Source organism: Panthera leo, chromosome B4 (genome assembly GCF_018350215.1).
Source record: "Panthera leo isolate Ple1 chromosome B4, P.leo_Ple1_pat1.1, whole genome shotgun sequence".
Lineage (NCBI taxonomy): Eukaryota > Metazoa > Chordata > Mammalia > Carnivora > Felidae > Panthera > Panthera leo.
Genome location: NC_056685.1, coordinates 105,257,096 through 105,274,039, shown reverse-complemented (window position 1 = coordinate 105,274,039; position 16,944 = coordinate 105,257,096). Strand labels below are relative to the sequence as shown.

At 34.5% G+C, this 16,944-nt stretch overlaps 1 protein-coding gene across 2 annotated transcripts in view; it reads right to left on the bottom strand.

The window, feature by feature from the left end:
* TMTC2 (transmembrane O-mannosyltransferase targeting cadherins 2) overlaps positions 1 to 16,944 on the bottom strand; it is a 412,004-nt gene that overhangs the window by 125,379 nt on the left and 269,681 nt on the right. For both annotated transcript variants that reach the window (XM_042947264.1, XM_042947265.1), the window contains exon 8: positions 1,564 to 1,685. In XM_042947264.1, the coding sequence (XP_042803198.1) occupies positions 1,564 to 1,685 (122 nt within the window). The remainder of the gene's footprint in view (positions 1 to 1,563; positions 1,686 to 16,944) is intronic.

Here is a 16,944-nt window from a genome sequence, read left to right as displayed (position 1 = left end):
TCCTTCTCAATATTTTATTCAGTATTATAAATATTTAGTATAATATTTAGGATTATTATTCTTTGTTTACCCACATGATCACATTTCTTTGTTCACATTCTTTTTGCAACGTAATCAGCAACTCCTTCTAGATTTAATTGTGTTCTTTTGAAGGACATCTTCAGTAATTTCTTCAGCAAGAGTTTCTAGTGGCCTGGTTTTAATTTAATTTCTTGGCCTAGGAATTTCATGACCATGCAAGTAAAGCAAATTCAAAACTCAAAGCCAGACAAAAGGAGGGCGGTAGTAAAAATTCATTCCTTCTCCATCCAAATCCCATGCTGAGATAGGCAAACCTTCATGCTGCCTTCTTATAGCAGTATGCAAATTTACTCCAGATTATCCTTTCACAGAGGGTATGAATTTTCCTGCTTCATTTAGGTATCTAATCCCTGGCCATTCACTGGTCCAAAGCTTTGTCTCTTACTCCAGCAAGAATGAAAACAAACAAAAAGCCCTTTCCCTCCAGTTGCCACAACTCGCTCACTTCTCACCCTTAGGAAATTGTCTCACTACTTTTTGAACTCGGCTACGCATTGAGAGTTATCTGCTTTATTAAGGACACCTAGATATATTTTAGTGGGGTATTTTCTGGTACTTAGTCTGCCTGTATCATTTAAGTGTTTAGTCTACCATCTTCTGTAGAAAATAAAATATTATTACTTTTAAATAATTATAAGCTACCTTTCTATGAATTCACTCAGAAATTACTTTCCTGACCATCTGTCCTATGCTTTTCTAGGAGTCATTTATTTTTATTAATATTGAAGAGAGATTAGGTGATATAACTAAAACAACACAGACAATAGGTTGGGATAGGGATCAAAGGTTGGTCCGACTGCTTATTCTTCACTGGATAAGCTCAGAACATTTACTTATCTTGAACAATCCTCTACAGTGTAAAATAAGACGTCAACATTACTTTGAAACACATGAAATTATGATTTTTATAAATCACAATAGTAGAATTCCAGCCATTTCTTATGCTTCAAACTAACACCACTTTCATGAGAATGTGGCCTCCGAGACTGCTTGTCACATAGTGGGTGGCCAAATGATGGCTCCACTTCTCTTCTGGAATGATTTCCAGTCAGTAGAAATTCCAGGTGACACTAATTCACACACATGCAAAGCATTACATAATGCTAGCTAGTTGGAAAGAACCAGACTGAGTTCTACAGTGTAGCCAATGGGGGGCTAACAGTGGTTTGTAGAACATAATCTTCATACGAATATTGTTATTATGAGAAATCCATTATGTAATCCATATATGGGATTCACCATCTATATTTTTCCATTAAGTTACATCAAAGATCACGACACACCACATTTTAGCTATGGCAAACTCTACAGCCAAGCAAATACATTTGTCTATAGGTTCTATACAGAGTTCTAACTCAGTGTTACCATCACTACCTCCTAACAGTATGAGTCAATCAGCTAAGAACCAATACCTTAAACTCTACCTCAGTCTGCATGGAGAAAACCAGCTTCTAAAGGGTGAGGAAGGAAGATGTTACTTACTGTTAGAGCCAGCAGTTTCCCATAGGTCAGATGAGCAGGGATGTGGTCAGTCTTGGATCTCAAGGATTCCATATACCAATGCTCTGCTTCAGGGAGTTTGCTTAATCGCATGTATGCTTCACCTGGGAAGAAAGTCATAAAGATCAACCTGAGGACACAGCTTTCCAACAATGCAATAGTAGCACATCATCGTATTTATACTCTATGAAACTTCAGATGCTGTGGCAAGTACATTCACCCATTATCTCATTGGATTCCCCCAAAGTCACCATAATTTCCATTTCACATATATGAAAACTTGTATATGGAGAAATTAAGTGAAACGGTTAAATTCAAAACTTTAGTAACTAATAAAGCTTTGATTTTTTAACCTAATAACCTCGAACCCATAAGCATACACCCTTTGTCTTTTTCTTTTTCTTAAAGATAAGTTTGTTCTTTCTTATGTACAGTCAATTGTTCTGTTTTATTCACATTCATTTATTCCTTTAGAAATTCAAGCATTTATAGAATAACTACTAAGTAGAGAGAATTATGAGGACTTGGACAAAGAAGTTTAAGGTCCTTCCAAGATTTACAACATTGTTGAGAAAATAAGATCAGTAGAAGGAGTCAAAAACATTTTGGATTAAGTAGTGGTGCTAGATTTTTTTCACAAATTATTTGCATTTTATATTTTAATAAATAAATAAAATTTATGAGTATCACTTGCAAAATTCCGTGAATATATGATAATTATTTAGCACACCCAGTACCATGTACAGAACTAGTATGAAGAGTTTCAGCCATCAGTTATTACTTTCAAGTTAAGCAAATTTTACCTGCCAAAGAGCATTTCACTAACAGCCAAGCAAGAGAATGAAAACAAAAAACAAAAACCCCCAAAACTGGAAGTAAAACCAAACGTATATCAGTTCCTTACTTATTACCATCCCCCTCCTTTATTTGCTTACAGTATGGAAGAATTTTTACCTGATGGGAATATTATATTTTAAGCTGATCTGTATATTTAAGTATTATAGTTTTAATCAGCACTGCAAATATAGAAGCTATTCAATTTCTAAGACCAGGTAATAGACTGGTAACTGGAATTATTTTTCAGGCAGACCATTGGAGCTTAACTAATCAGAACTACGATAGCTTTTTCTATTTCAAGGCATAATCAGAGGCTTTTCCTTCCACACTGGCTATACCTCTTTGCTTCAAAGGAAGAACTAGCTTCCTTTTACTTTAATCATATTCCCTTTATATTAGCCCAGTGCTGTCAATACAAATATGTTTGAAGAATTGAATTAAGTCTCCTCACCTTTTGAGTTCCCTTTGCTCAGCTGGTTAGTAAAAAAATACTAGTGACAAATACGTAATATGAACAAAAATGTATACACCACTCACACACGTCTATGTGTTTCTGGTTCTCAGAATAGTTCTTAAACTATACTGTCATAAAAATGATAGTGGAAAATTTTTTCTTTTAATCTAAAACTTAAAATGTGTTTGCATTTAAGAAGAATTTAGTTAGATTAAATAGAATGCTCAGGGGGAATGCAAGAAATACTGAAGCAAAGACCAAAGACTGAAATTAAATAAACAAAATGCTCACCGTTATTAGCAGGAGGATTAGGCATAATTTTTTTAATTTCACATTTCTATAATATTGTATTGTTATAATATCTCTATAAACATGAAACATTGTCAGACAGATTTATTTTTCTTTTTGTCATGTTGAGCTAACAAATGTTTCCCAGGAAAGCAAACAGTAAGTTTTTCTAGGGCAAGTGAACCATTTCTTCATACTAAAATGATACTAGATATGATTTATGTAACAGAAAGAATGTGACGATATCTAAATATTGATAAGTTTAAAGCAATTAATGACAAATTATATCCAAATATCTATATCTAAAGTGGATTCCAAAGACAGTAGAAAACATACACTAACTTCAGAGTTGGAAGAAAAAGATGGGCAAGAATTACAGATTCTGTTTGGAAACAACCTGAACTTCTTTGGGTCTTCAAGGCCTCATAGGTCAGCTTTCAGAAACTGAACCATCATTGCCTTTAATATAACTTCTACTTTTCATTTATATAAAAAAAATTAACTACTGGGGCATCTGGGTGGCTCAGTCAGTTAAACGTCCAACTCTTGGTATAGTCTCAGGTCATGGTCTTGCAGTATCGTGAGTTTGAGCCCTGCGTCAGGCTCCAGGCTGACAGTGCAAGCCTGCTCGGGATTCTGTCTCTCTCCCTCTCTCTCTGCCCCTCCCCCACTCGTGCTGTCTCTCTCAAAATAAATAAAATTAAAAAAATAAAAAAGTAACTAAAATAAAAAATTCAGCTAATTTGTAGAATAGTAAACAGTGGGTTTTATGTTCAAAATAAAAAGAATGTGAGAGAACCCCAATTCCATAGCAATTTTGAGATGGAGCTCTGTATTGCATTTAAGTTGTCTGCAAATCATTGCACAAAGTGTTCTATTTTTTCAAGTCATAAATCTATTACTAAAAGTTATTTTGCAATGAAATATTAACTTGCTAAATAATTAGTGGCTGGCCCATTTTCTTCAATAATAACTCACAAGTAATTTAATAATTTGAAAACCTTGTGAGATGGAGAAATATAAAAGGGCTACAAGAAATATAATGTAATAATGCATCTTGGCAAGTATATGAAAAATGTAAATGACCAGCCTACTTAGGTACTACTCATTACCACTCAGAAAAACTTCATGCAACCTTTCACTGTATCTCAATAATAACACTGGCAACCATTTGTATTGAATATTTATTATGAATTAGAGTAGCAAGCCATAGAGGGCACATGTTTGACTTATGTACACTTACTCCTCTTATTCCATATCGTTGGGCATGTAGAATGTTTTCTCCCTTAGCCCCCACGATGAGCCTTCACACATTACCCTCCTTCAACTGCTACCAACTAACTGTTCAGGTTAGGTTTGCAAGATGAAACAGAAGATTTTCCATCTCTGTATTAGTTGCTTTATATATGCATCTCATTTTTTTATTAAGGAAAGCTTTACCTAGATTTCACAGATGAGAACACTGAGAAGCAGAGCAGTAAATAAAACACACAAAACCATAAATGAGGAAAGTGGTAAGGCTGCATTTCAAACCCAGGACAACTTGACCTCAAAGCACACCGCTTTGACCTACTGGTAGTGAATAATCACAAACTTTTCAACTCTCCAGCTCAGGTGAAAATTATACTCTTTCTCACTCCTGGAAAATTGTTTTCTAGCTTTCTGATACATTGGCCATCAAGATTATTTCACTTTGCCTGGGGCTTATCTACCGAATTAAGGGAATAAGGAAGAACAATAATAATCTATAGTTGACCTTTAAAAATGCTTCTGCTGCATATGTTATTCAGCTGTTAAGAGGGGAATATGTATCATACAAGATGCACTTCAGTACTATGGTTAATCTTAACACAAAAACAGCCTATAAAAATGGTAATAAAATCAAGATGTAAAACCTAAAATGCAAGAAAATGATAATGGATGAATTTAAATGTGTTTAAAAAGTGACTCAGTAAAGATGTAGGCAACAAACAATATACAGGCAAGTACTGGATATACCCCTGGCACTGACAACGTAGGAACTTCACATTTCTCATGCCTAATTCATACTAGGAATTAGCATACTCATTTTATGGGTGAGGAGGAAGGCTCAGGAATGGAAAGTGACTTGCACAAGTACAGTTAATAATCCTATTCTAAAGTTCGAATGGCTGTAAAGCTCATGCTTTTCTCTACTGCATCGAAATGCCTACCATATAAAGTTTATTATTTATCAAATACTTCCTAATGTCTTAAATATATTATCTTTATACTTGTACATTATGCCTACATTGTAATTAACATCAGTCTCATTGTACAAATGAAGAGACTGTGGCTCACTGAGATTAAGCATCTTGTTCAGTGTTTAAAACCGAGCAAATCCCAGATTCAGGATTCAGATTAGAGTTCTCTCTGGCTCTTTCACCATACCATTCTGTCCAAATACTATAAAAAAATAATTAGAGAGAGGATAAAATAACCGCAAAAAAAAGTGCCATCAGTGGATTCAGTTTTGGGGGAGAATGAGATATATGTAATCCTTTAAGCTTCATTAAAATATTAAAATCATAAAAATTCCATGAAGGAAATGGCTACAAGACAAGAAAATTTTACATTCAATGAGGAAGGAAATGAAAATACTTGTTCAGGAATAGGGTGGAGAGGGGAGGGTTAAGTTAAGCCATCTTCTCTGGTACTGTAATTCTTCTTAACTTACAATAATAGAAAAAAATGTTTATAGCACCCAGGAGGAAAGAAGCAATGATGACTATGTTTCCTTCTCATCTTGCAAAAAAAAAAAAAAAAATGAATAAATAAAATAGAGCCACTTTCATAAGAATGAGAAGATTTGCTGTGATGATGTAGTGGTCAGGTTCATCACCCAGATTTATTTCCGATTCACTCACAGACAAAAGGGATTTGGATGTCTCCAGGCTGGCTTCAAGCAGATATAAACCAGTTTCAGATGTAGAACAAATAGTGTCACTCTTCCTCCCTAAAAAGCCCTGGGTCTAAATAACGCAGGCAAAGGCTAACTCCTTAAAGGAAAGAATGCCGGATTATTGATGATGTAATAGCCCAGATCTCACTGATTCTCATGTTTCAAGTTACTGGACAGCTCTGGCTTGCAGATAAAGAATAGAGTACGTAATGGGACATACTACCCATACTTGCTAGAGTTACCTTTTGTTTCTCCTGCCCTTGCTCGACAGTATATAGCTATGTGAAGATTCATAGCTTCCTTACGTTTTCTTTCCATTTTACTGAGATATAATTAACATATAACCCTGTGTAAGTTGAAGGTGTACAGCATAATGACTTGATTACATATACTGTGAAATGATGGCCACAACAAGTTCAGTTAACATTCATCATCTGACATAGATACATAAATTTTATAAAGAAAAACAATGTTTTATTTTTTTCCCTGTGATAAGAACTTTTAGGATCTGCTTGCTTAGCAACTTTCAAATATGCCATACAGATGCATTAAATGTAGTCATCACATTGTACATCATATTCCCAGAATTTATGTATCTCATACTGAAAGTCCGCACCTTTTGACTGCCTTCATCCAATTCTCCCATCTCTGAATTCCCTATTTTAAATTTTTTTTTTTTTTCAACGTTTTTTATTTATTTTTGGGACAGAGAGAGACAGAGCATGAACGGGGGAGGGGCAGAGAGAGAGGGAGACACAGAATCGGAAACAGGCTCCAGGCTCCGAGCCATCAGCCCAGAGCCTGACGCGGGGCTCGAACTCACGGACCGCGAGATCGTGACCTGGCTGAAGTCGGACGCTTAACTGACTGCGCCACCCAGGCGCCCCAGAATTCCCTATTTTAAAAGCTAAAACAAAACAAAACAAAAAACCAACAACTTTGTCACCAGCTTTACCAAAAGTGATCACCCCTTACCCAACTTTTATAATAATTGAATAATTATCAAATGTTTCCTTTTTTTATTCTCGAATACTTTCATACCAATTTAAGTTAAGCAACAGGATAATATGATGACGGTAAACATAAAGGTTAATGAGATATTCTTCATTTTTACCTTCATGGAACTTATAGTCAAGTGACAAATATATTTATGAGTATTTTCCAAAGTTTGATATTTAGATGCACATGACACAAAACTTTTTAATACTTATCCTTTATTTAATCTGTGTTTAAAAATGTAATTTCATATGGGCTCCTGGGTGGCTCAGTAGGTTAAGCATCTGACTCTTGATTTCACCTCAGGTCATGATCTCACAGTTTGTGGGTTCAAGCCCCACACTGGTCTCTGTGTTGACAGCACGGAGTCTGTGTGGGATTCTCTGTTTCCCTCTCTCTCTTTACCCCTGCCCTGCTCGCCCTGTTTCTCTCTCTCAAAATAGATAACCATTAAAACAAAGTGTCATTTCATAGATACCATGGTTTAGAAGGTAGAAAAATACCAAATAAATAATAATACAGACAGTGGCTGTGAGCAAAATCACAACAGAGGAATACAAATGAAGTGTGGAGCACACAGAATTATGCAAACCCAGCTATCATTTGAGGAAAAGTTTTAGAGTTGTTTGTAAAACAAAAACTGCTCCACCATCACACGGGGGAGAAAATCTAGTTTTGTAAAAGGCTCACAGCTTTAAAGAATGGGAACACTCCTATCGGCCGTACGGTCTTTCTAGCAGGCTTCCTGCTGCCAATCCAGTGAAATCATGTCATTGACAATACTCCGAATTTTGGAATACTTTGCCTGAAGACCAGGCATTTAATTCCACACTAATTTCCAAGCTTTCCAAGTTTGAGGAGTTGGCTGGTCACCGAGGTGATCATTCCATTATAGGAAATTATTATTCTCCATGTAAGACATTAGATTTTTTGGGGTGTTTTTGAAACTTAATGTTAGGTGTTGGTCACTTTTCTTTCAAGGGGCATTTTACCAATTTTCACATTTATTATGATGATTTCCTTTTTATGTTCTTTAATTATTGCCTTGAGGAATAATTTTGCCACATAATTTTAAAATAAAATAAATGCATTTTAATTAATTAACTGATTAATTTGGTTGTTTCATTTACCTGTTGAACTTACTTACATTTATGATGTAGCACTGAATTATGACGAGTTATATATATACCAAAACAGTAGCTAGATAGCTGTGTTTCTAATTATTACTTTGCCATTATATAGTTGCATGGTTGTGGACAAGTAAGTTTTTTGACAGGGCCTTAGATTTATCACCTACAAAATGAGGGGCTAAAAATAAATAATTCCATAATTTCCAAAATGATACAGATAATCATTTGTGGATTCACCAATGTCTAGTATTTTATACACAGTCATTTCATAAACCTGTGACAATATCCTAGTTATATAGGAACTACCATATTCATGGATTTTCTAGATGATCTATTTAAGACTAACTACATCAAGATCAAATCTGATTATTCCTTTTTAAAATGTTTAACATTTATATATTATCTAATGATAAACAGTATTCTGCTTATTATAAAGTCTTAAAGATCATAATTTTATTAGATCAAGTAAATTCCATCACTCATGGATAGTGGTAAAATTTTGCTGTTTTTCCATAATTTATTTTAAATAATGAAAACAGGGACACCTGAGTGGCTCAGATCATGATCTCATGACTCAAAACCTCATGGGTTCGAGCCCTTCATCGGTCTCTATGCTGACAGCTCAGAGCCTGGAGCCTGCTTCAGATTCTGTGTCTCCCTCTCTCTCTGTGCCTCCCCTGCTTGTGCTCTGACTCTGTCTCTGTCTCAAAAATAAATAAACATTAAAAAAAAGTTAAATATATACTGAAAATAAATCAGTTATATAATAAGTAAATTTTCTTGTTACTTTTAAGTATTTGAGTTCCTTCTAGTGTTTTACTATATTAAGCAAAAATACTATTTTTTCCAAAACTAAATTTTCTCATTTAAGATCAATATTCAGCTTTCTGTTTATTCAAATTTCTTTCCCAACTTTTTATGCAGGCACTGCACCTACTTCAGCAATTATCATCTTGTTTTGTAATTATCTTATTTATTTTCATATATCTGTTAATTAGACTACATACATAGCAGTGGAATTCCTGAACTGAAAGGCATTAGCAAATTTAATGTTGAGGATACGGAGAACCAAATTAGCCTACCAAAATACTGTACCAATTTCACTTCCACAAGTACTATATAAGGAGAGTAACTTTTCTAAGCCCTCATCACACCCAGATTCGAATACATTTTTTAAATGTACATTTGAAAAAAAATGCTATTATTTCAATTTTCCTACTTTAATTCTTAATGAAAATTCATATATTCCTACAAAATTTTTTCACAAATTTTTAACCGTGAATATTTTTTAGTTGCAGGTCATTGCTTGATGGTTTTAAGCCATTTTTCAATTAAGATATTTATCTTTCCTTTATAATATGCAAAAGATGGTCAAACTGTTTTTTCTTGTCAGACTACTTTAACTTTTATATATGCAAATTAAGTTGACTTTTCCTTTGTAGCTTTGTCACTGCCTTTTTTTTTTTTTAATTTTTTTTTTAACGTTTATTTATTTTTGAGACAGAGAGAGACAGAGCATGAACGGGGGAGGGGCAGAGAGAGAGGGAGACACAGAATCGGAAGCAGGCTCCAGGTTCTGAGCCATCAGCCCAGAGCCCGACGCGGGGCTCGAACTCACGGACCGTGAGACCGTGACCTGAGCTGAAGTCGGCCGCTTAACTGACTGAGCCACCCAGGCGCCCCTGTCACTGTCTTTTATGCATACAAAAATTACTTATCATAGGGACATACATTCTCTTCTAATTATATAGTTTCATCATTAAAATGAGCTATGAAATACATCTACTAGATGATGTGAGACACATGTCTAATTTTATTTTTTCCAAACATCATTTAATCAATTTTTCCTGATTTACCTTTTATAAGAACTCCCTTTCCTCACCAATATTTAATTTCACATTTATTATCTGCATAAAGACATTACAAATTCTGATGTATGTATAGGCTCTTTCCATTCAGTCCTACTGATCTGTTTTTCAGTTCTTATACCAAAACAACACTGCTCTAACTACTGTAGGCCTTTCTAATATTTAATATTTGAGTACGGCATGTCTCACCCATTATTTTTCTCTAAACCTTCTTGGCTCTATTTTCCAGATAAATTTGAAAGTCATTTTGTCAATTTTTTTTATAAGATTCTTTCTGCATGTTTATTGCTATTGAAATATAATTTATGATTCAATTTAACAGGGAAATTTTTAGAAAACTGAGTTCCCCTATTCAAGATTAGTACTCAGTTCTCCATGTACTCAAGCCCCTTTCCTCTTTTTTATGTACTTATCTCACCAATACAATACTCCTGATCTCAAAATGGACTGTGAGATGTGTGGAGCCAGGCACAAAACCCTGTATTCTTCTGTCCTCTAACCCAAGTTCAGAAGCCTCTAGCTCCGAAGAGTCTTGATACATATCTGATAACTATTTGATCACAGTACGTATCAACATAGATTTAGATGTTCTATTTTTACCACGTATGTCACTGAAATTTTCAAGTAATTTATTTTTCTAGAATCTACATTCTGACACAACCATATGATATCAGGAGCCTATTACATCAAGAGTTTAATTTAACTTGCTGTGATTTTAATTCTCTCTTTTTACTTCACTCTGTTGGCATTAACATAGAAACCTTAGGGGGTCTGGCTTTTTACATTTATTTATATCCTAAACTTGCTGTATCTGTAGGCTGTGAATCTCTTATATTTCCATCCTAATCTTTTTCCTCAGCCCAATCTGATCCTTGTAAAATAACACAGTCTAGTTGACCTAGATACATTAGTTCTGATTGGAAATGCTCAGTAGCTACTATACAGAGCAGGAAAAGATAAAGAAAAAAAAGTAAAATGATTACAGAAATTAGAAGCTATTTTGTATCTCACAACAGACTTTTTAACAATTCTTGCTGTTAAAAAGTTTCCTTGGTGTGGAGGGTTTAGAAGTAAAATGAAATACAAGTCTTAAATTAAGGAGGGTTATGAAAATGTTCAATATGTTAATGTTTCACCAAGTCCTATAGCATCAAACTTAAGAAGAAACCCGTAAGCCTGAAAGGGTAGTTTTAAAACAAAAGGAAGAAATGCAGGGGAAAAAAACCTGAATATGTATCTCATTAAGTAAAAAACTAATCATCAAGAAAAAGTTTAAACCTCAGAGCAAATTCAAAAGGCTCCTAATTTCTAGTGTAAGGTTATATACAGGAAACATCTGATGTGCCATCAAAATTTAACTTGGAAAAAAGCCAGGAACCTGTGTCAATATTTCTCTACATGCAACTAGTATCCTGGAGTTGTTCAGGCTAATCAATTCCTTTTATGTTTTCAAGGAAATAAATCACTAAAAATAATTAATCAATAAATATTGGAGCCAGCCCTTTTAAATGCTCAGAATTTTCCAAAAAAACTGAAATTGAGACTGTGTGTATGTTCACGTGTATGTGGGACGAGGTGATGATTCTCTCCCCCAACGTATACTGTCCTCAAGAGAATTACAATGAAGTAAGTAAAATGGCTTAATATAACTGAAATAATTAGGGAACACTAGAAATATGCAAAGAAGTACTAAATTGGGTTTTAAAAACCAAACTTGACACCAGAGAAAAGAAAAAAGAATAAATGTTATACTAACCTGTAAAGAATTAATGAAAATAATAGTATTCGAAGAAATAAGACTTGAATATTGCAGGAAGATGTCAGAAAGTATAATGAAAGAATTTTCAGTTTTATACATATATTCTTGGGGATATATTTAATATGTATTCCTGGATCATGTAATATGTTTCTATAACATGTAATGAATAATTTAATTTATACTATAATTCTTATATGACTATTACTTGCTAAGACAGACCAGGTATTAAAAAATTAATCCTGTTTTTAATGAATACTTGAAAATAAGATTCTTCAACAGTTCAAACATTCCATGCCCATAATTAACATTTTGGCAAAAATGACTTGCATTCTGGAAGAAAACTTTGCATGTTCTTTTTTAATCCCTTATTCAGTTTGAGTATTACAATAGCTTCTATCAGTGTAGATAAAATTAAAACCAAAAAACAGCTCATTTTGGAAGTTAAATGAGATTTTTATGTAGAAAACTCTTTCCCTACTTATTAGGAAAAACAGATACAAATACATACACAGCAAAGTATATACAATTAGTAATGTATTCTTTTATTTGTTTTTTTAATTTTATTTATTTTGGAGAGAGAGTAACAGAGCGTGTGTTGGCGGGGGGTGGGGTGAAGGGCAGAGGGAGGGGGAGAGAGAGAGACAGAGAGAGAGAGAGAATCCCTAGCAGACCCCAACGCTGACCCTGGCTCGATCCCATGACCCTGGGATCAGGACCTGAATGAGACAAAACCAAGAGTCAGATGCTCAACCAACTGAGCCACTTGGGCACCCTGTTAAATTTCTTTCTTAAGTAATCTCTACACCCAATGTGGGGCTCAAATTCATGACCCTGACATGCGGTCATGCACTCTTATGACTGAGCCAGTCAAGCACCCCAAGTAATGTGTTTAATTTTTACCTTTATCTATATTACTGAACTATTCTAAATGTATGCAATGTATAGTTTCCTTGACATTGATTTTTGAAGTTTTATCCATTAGAACAATATTTTCTTCTTACTCATGATTATATTCATTTCATCTCAATGTTACCAAAATTGACATCTGTTAAGAAGGCAAATTTTGAAATCTTGTTAATTTCGCAGTATCACATAACATTACCTCAATTTTTTCAAGAATAATCCAATCCATATTTACTACTGAGTAAAAGATTCACTTCCTGAATATTACCCAATAAAAGGGTAAAACATGATTTTTTTCAAGCAGAAAGAGTGAAAGTCTGGAAATCAGCGAACAAGGATATAATTAGGTATTAATTTGAGTATATTCATTTCCTTATAACTCAATTCAAAAATAAACTTTTTGTACTTCAATCTTTTCCTTTACCACTAAACTGGCAAAAGTATGAATTAATGTAACAGGTGGGCTCATGTGGTTTTAATAGCAATGAAATATAATCAACTGTCTCATATCGTATTTCCAGGAAAGCAAGTGACATCTAGACCAAGCATGATTCTTAGCAACCCTACTATTGGCATGAAAGTATTCAAACTCCCCATAGGGACCATATATCTTCTGGTCCGGGGTTTAATTGAAACTTTAAACAAAATATATTACCTATTTAATGCAGCTGAACTAGATGCTGGCCTCTGTAGTGTATAGACTAACGCCTGGCAAATGAATGTCTGTAACTATAGTACATAAAGTGGAATTTGTACCAAGAGTGAATGGTAAAAAAGAAGAAAATTAAAGCACTGCAGTTTTGTAATGTAAAATGAACCTGGAGGAAAAAAAAAATATAGATTTTCTACATCAATTTATATATTTACTCTTTTTGATATACAGCCAAAATTTCTTGATTTCCCTATCTTGTTGGCTCCATATCTTACAAAGTGAACTTTGAAAATCTCTCAAATTTACATTTCACTTTTCCGGATTGGTAGACTATACACCTAACATGGTCTCCTGGTCTTGTCCATTTTGAAAAAAAATCAAAATACAATAAATAATTTATCTTAAAAATTAGAACTCAATAATCTTTTTGGAGGTACACAGATCAGTGGTTAATCCAATTATATGGTCATACCCATATTTGTAGGGCTGACTCACTAATTTTCAAGAGTGCAGGGGAAGCAATCATTGGAAAATCACCAGAACTCAAAACAGAGGAAGCAGATGGTATAAAAAGCTTAACACTACCAGAGTGTTAATGCTTCCACACTTGAAGGATGTGAAGTTCAAATCTCACACAGTTGAAAACCATCCCTTTCACAGTCGGCATGCTAAATGCCTTGAGCAATCCACTTAAGAACAGCCAGTCATAGAAGAAAACATTAAGCATGTGAACGATCATGTCAAAAATGTATTCTGAATATCTTGATTCTAAATGTATTCTAAAAGAAGGTGAGGTGTACACACACAGACACGCTAGAAAAATCCAGCAAAAATAAATGATTCAGCCAAAAAGACCCCAGCCATACAGAAGGCTGAAAGAAAAACAGACTACTTAGAGCCATTTTACTAACTGATTTCAGCATATAATGTACATTACTTCAAGAAGAGTTAGGATAAATTTACAAGAAAGAATTTTTGCATTTTGTTTTCAGGAGGTGTAATTGACATCTTGTGTGTCAGTTTTTACCTAAGTAAGAGTAAGGAATCTAAAGACCGCTGGTAGCCATTTATGACACTTGACTCTTTTATTCTACAAGCTTCTTTTTTTTTTAAGTTTATTTATTTATTTTGAGAGAGAGAGAGTGAGAGAGAGCATGAGCAGAGGAAGGGCAGAGAGAAAGGAAGAGAGAGAGAGAATCCCAGACAGGCTCTGCACTGTCAGCACAGAGCCCGATGTGGGGCTGGAACCCACAAACTGTGATATCGTGACCTGAGCTGAAACCAAGAGTGAGTGAGACACTTAACTGAGCCACCCAGGCAGCCCCACAAGTCTTTCTTAAAAATACAATTCCGAAATTAGGACAAGTTTTTTACTCCAAAAATTACTCTAATAAATTCATTGTGTTTCCTATTCATTGTTTCTTTCTCCATTCTCTCTGACTAGCTCAATGAATTTGAGGAAATCTCTCATAATTAAAGAGCTGAGGTTTTAAAAACAAAACTGAAACTTAAATGAAAAGATTCTTGGGGCGCCTGGGTGCCTTAGTCAGTTGAGCATCCAACTTCAGCTCAGGTCCTGATCTCACCATCCACAGGTTCAAGCCCCATGTCAGGCCCTGTGCTGACAGCTCAGAGCCTGGAGCCTGCTTCAGATTCTGTGTCTCCCTCTCTCTCTGCCCCTCCCCACTCGCATTCTGACTCTTTCTCTCTCTCTCAAAGATAAATGTTAAAAAAATATAAGTAAATAAAAAATCAAACAACAACAATAAAACCCTATGGGGCACCTGGGTGGCTCAGTTGGTTAAGCAGCTGACTCTTGATTTTGGCTCAGGTCATGATCTCAGGTACCTAGGATCAAGCCTCACTTTGGGCTCTCTGCTGAGGGCTTGGAGCCTGCTTGGGATTCTCTCTCTCCCTATCTCTGCCCTTCCAGCACTTGTGTCCACACATTCTCTCTCTCTAAAAATAAATAAACCTAAAAAAAAAACAACCTAGAAATAATCAGGAATAAGAGAATCAAGATGGTAAGAACAAAATAAAGGCAAATAAGGCAATAAACAGCAACGGATCATTATCATGCAATTCCCCCTGGAAGAAAAATACAATCTCTGCCTCACATAAAAGGCATGTTACCCATTGTAAACACATATTTTTTTAAAGAACAGGAAAATAGGAATATGTATGCAAATTGTGACAACTACTGTCACATTAGAAATAAAAAAGAGATTTTTCCTGTTTGGTTGGTTTGATTTCTTTGGTCCAGACAACACAGCACAGCTGACACAGTTATAGACAAAATATTTTTGAGGCTAGAGTAATACAATTTTCCATCTTATTTATAGACATTTACATATTAAGGAAAAGTACTGAAGTGCTCCAGGCTAACTATGAAATCACCTAGAAAGTTCCATGACAGCAGGAATCATAGGGGCTATTTTCATTTCATACTACCACCACCACCTTTGTACCCCCTACCCAGCACTTGTGACTTAAAAAAAAATTTTTTTTTTTGGCACACAGAGGTTATTCGAAACACAGTGATTATACACTGCAATGACAAGGAAGTAACTCTAGATTCCCTCTTACTCCAGGCAACACATTATGCCCTTTTGTTCTCAAGATATATTACCAACATGAAATGGCTGAAATTGCTTAAATAATTAACCCAACAATTACTTTGCATGGAGAAAGCCGAGTGATTTTATTTTAAATAGTAAATAGGCTTAAAATGACCTTTGGGATTAGAAGGGCTCAAACTGATAAAAGTAATTGAAAGTTACAGCCTAATATAGTTTTCCATAATCTCTTAGGAATATTCAAAAGCCACCCTTCAGGATACATAATAAAGGAAACAAACAATGATAGAGGAAAAAGGGAAAAATTGAAGGTGGTTAAAAATTATCCTACATTGAAGTTTTTTAATATCCTGCACATTTCATTTTTGCAGGTGTTTTATAACTTTTAGTAAAATAAAGAAGTTTTTAATATATCTTTGGACAAGGAATGAGATACACACATCTATATCTACATTTATATCTACAGATATTTTGCTGGTTTTTAAATAGGTAAATAAAAGCTATCTTGACATAATGTAGAACGTACCAGTTCCAGTAACAGACAAAGGCTACATAGACAAAGGATTTGAATCTAAATCAGGAAACTATCTTTCTGGTTCTAACACAAACTGTAATCCTGAAAAGACCAACTCAACTTTTTGGGTATTAATTTCTACTTTGCAAAATAAAAGAGATTATATATTAGGAGGGATTTTTAAGATAGGCATCTTCCATCTCTAACATTCTATGATCCTAAAATACAACTATATTTGGGGAGAAATTGAGATTCAGTAAAGGCCTACAATAGATATCAGAATAAAGAAAAATTGTGACTAAGTCTAGGGGGAAAATGTGATATGACAGGAAAGGAAGAAGAAAATCTAACCTAAATATGACAATTTTAATTTAGAGGGTGTACTCTATTAACAGAATTAAGTTAATTGGGCAGTAACTTAGTATGCTGTTTCTCTTTTGGTTAACACAGTTAATGATAAAAGAAG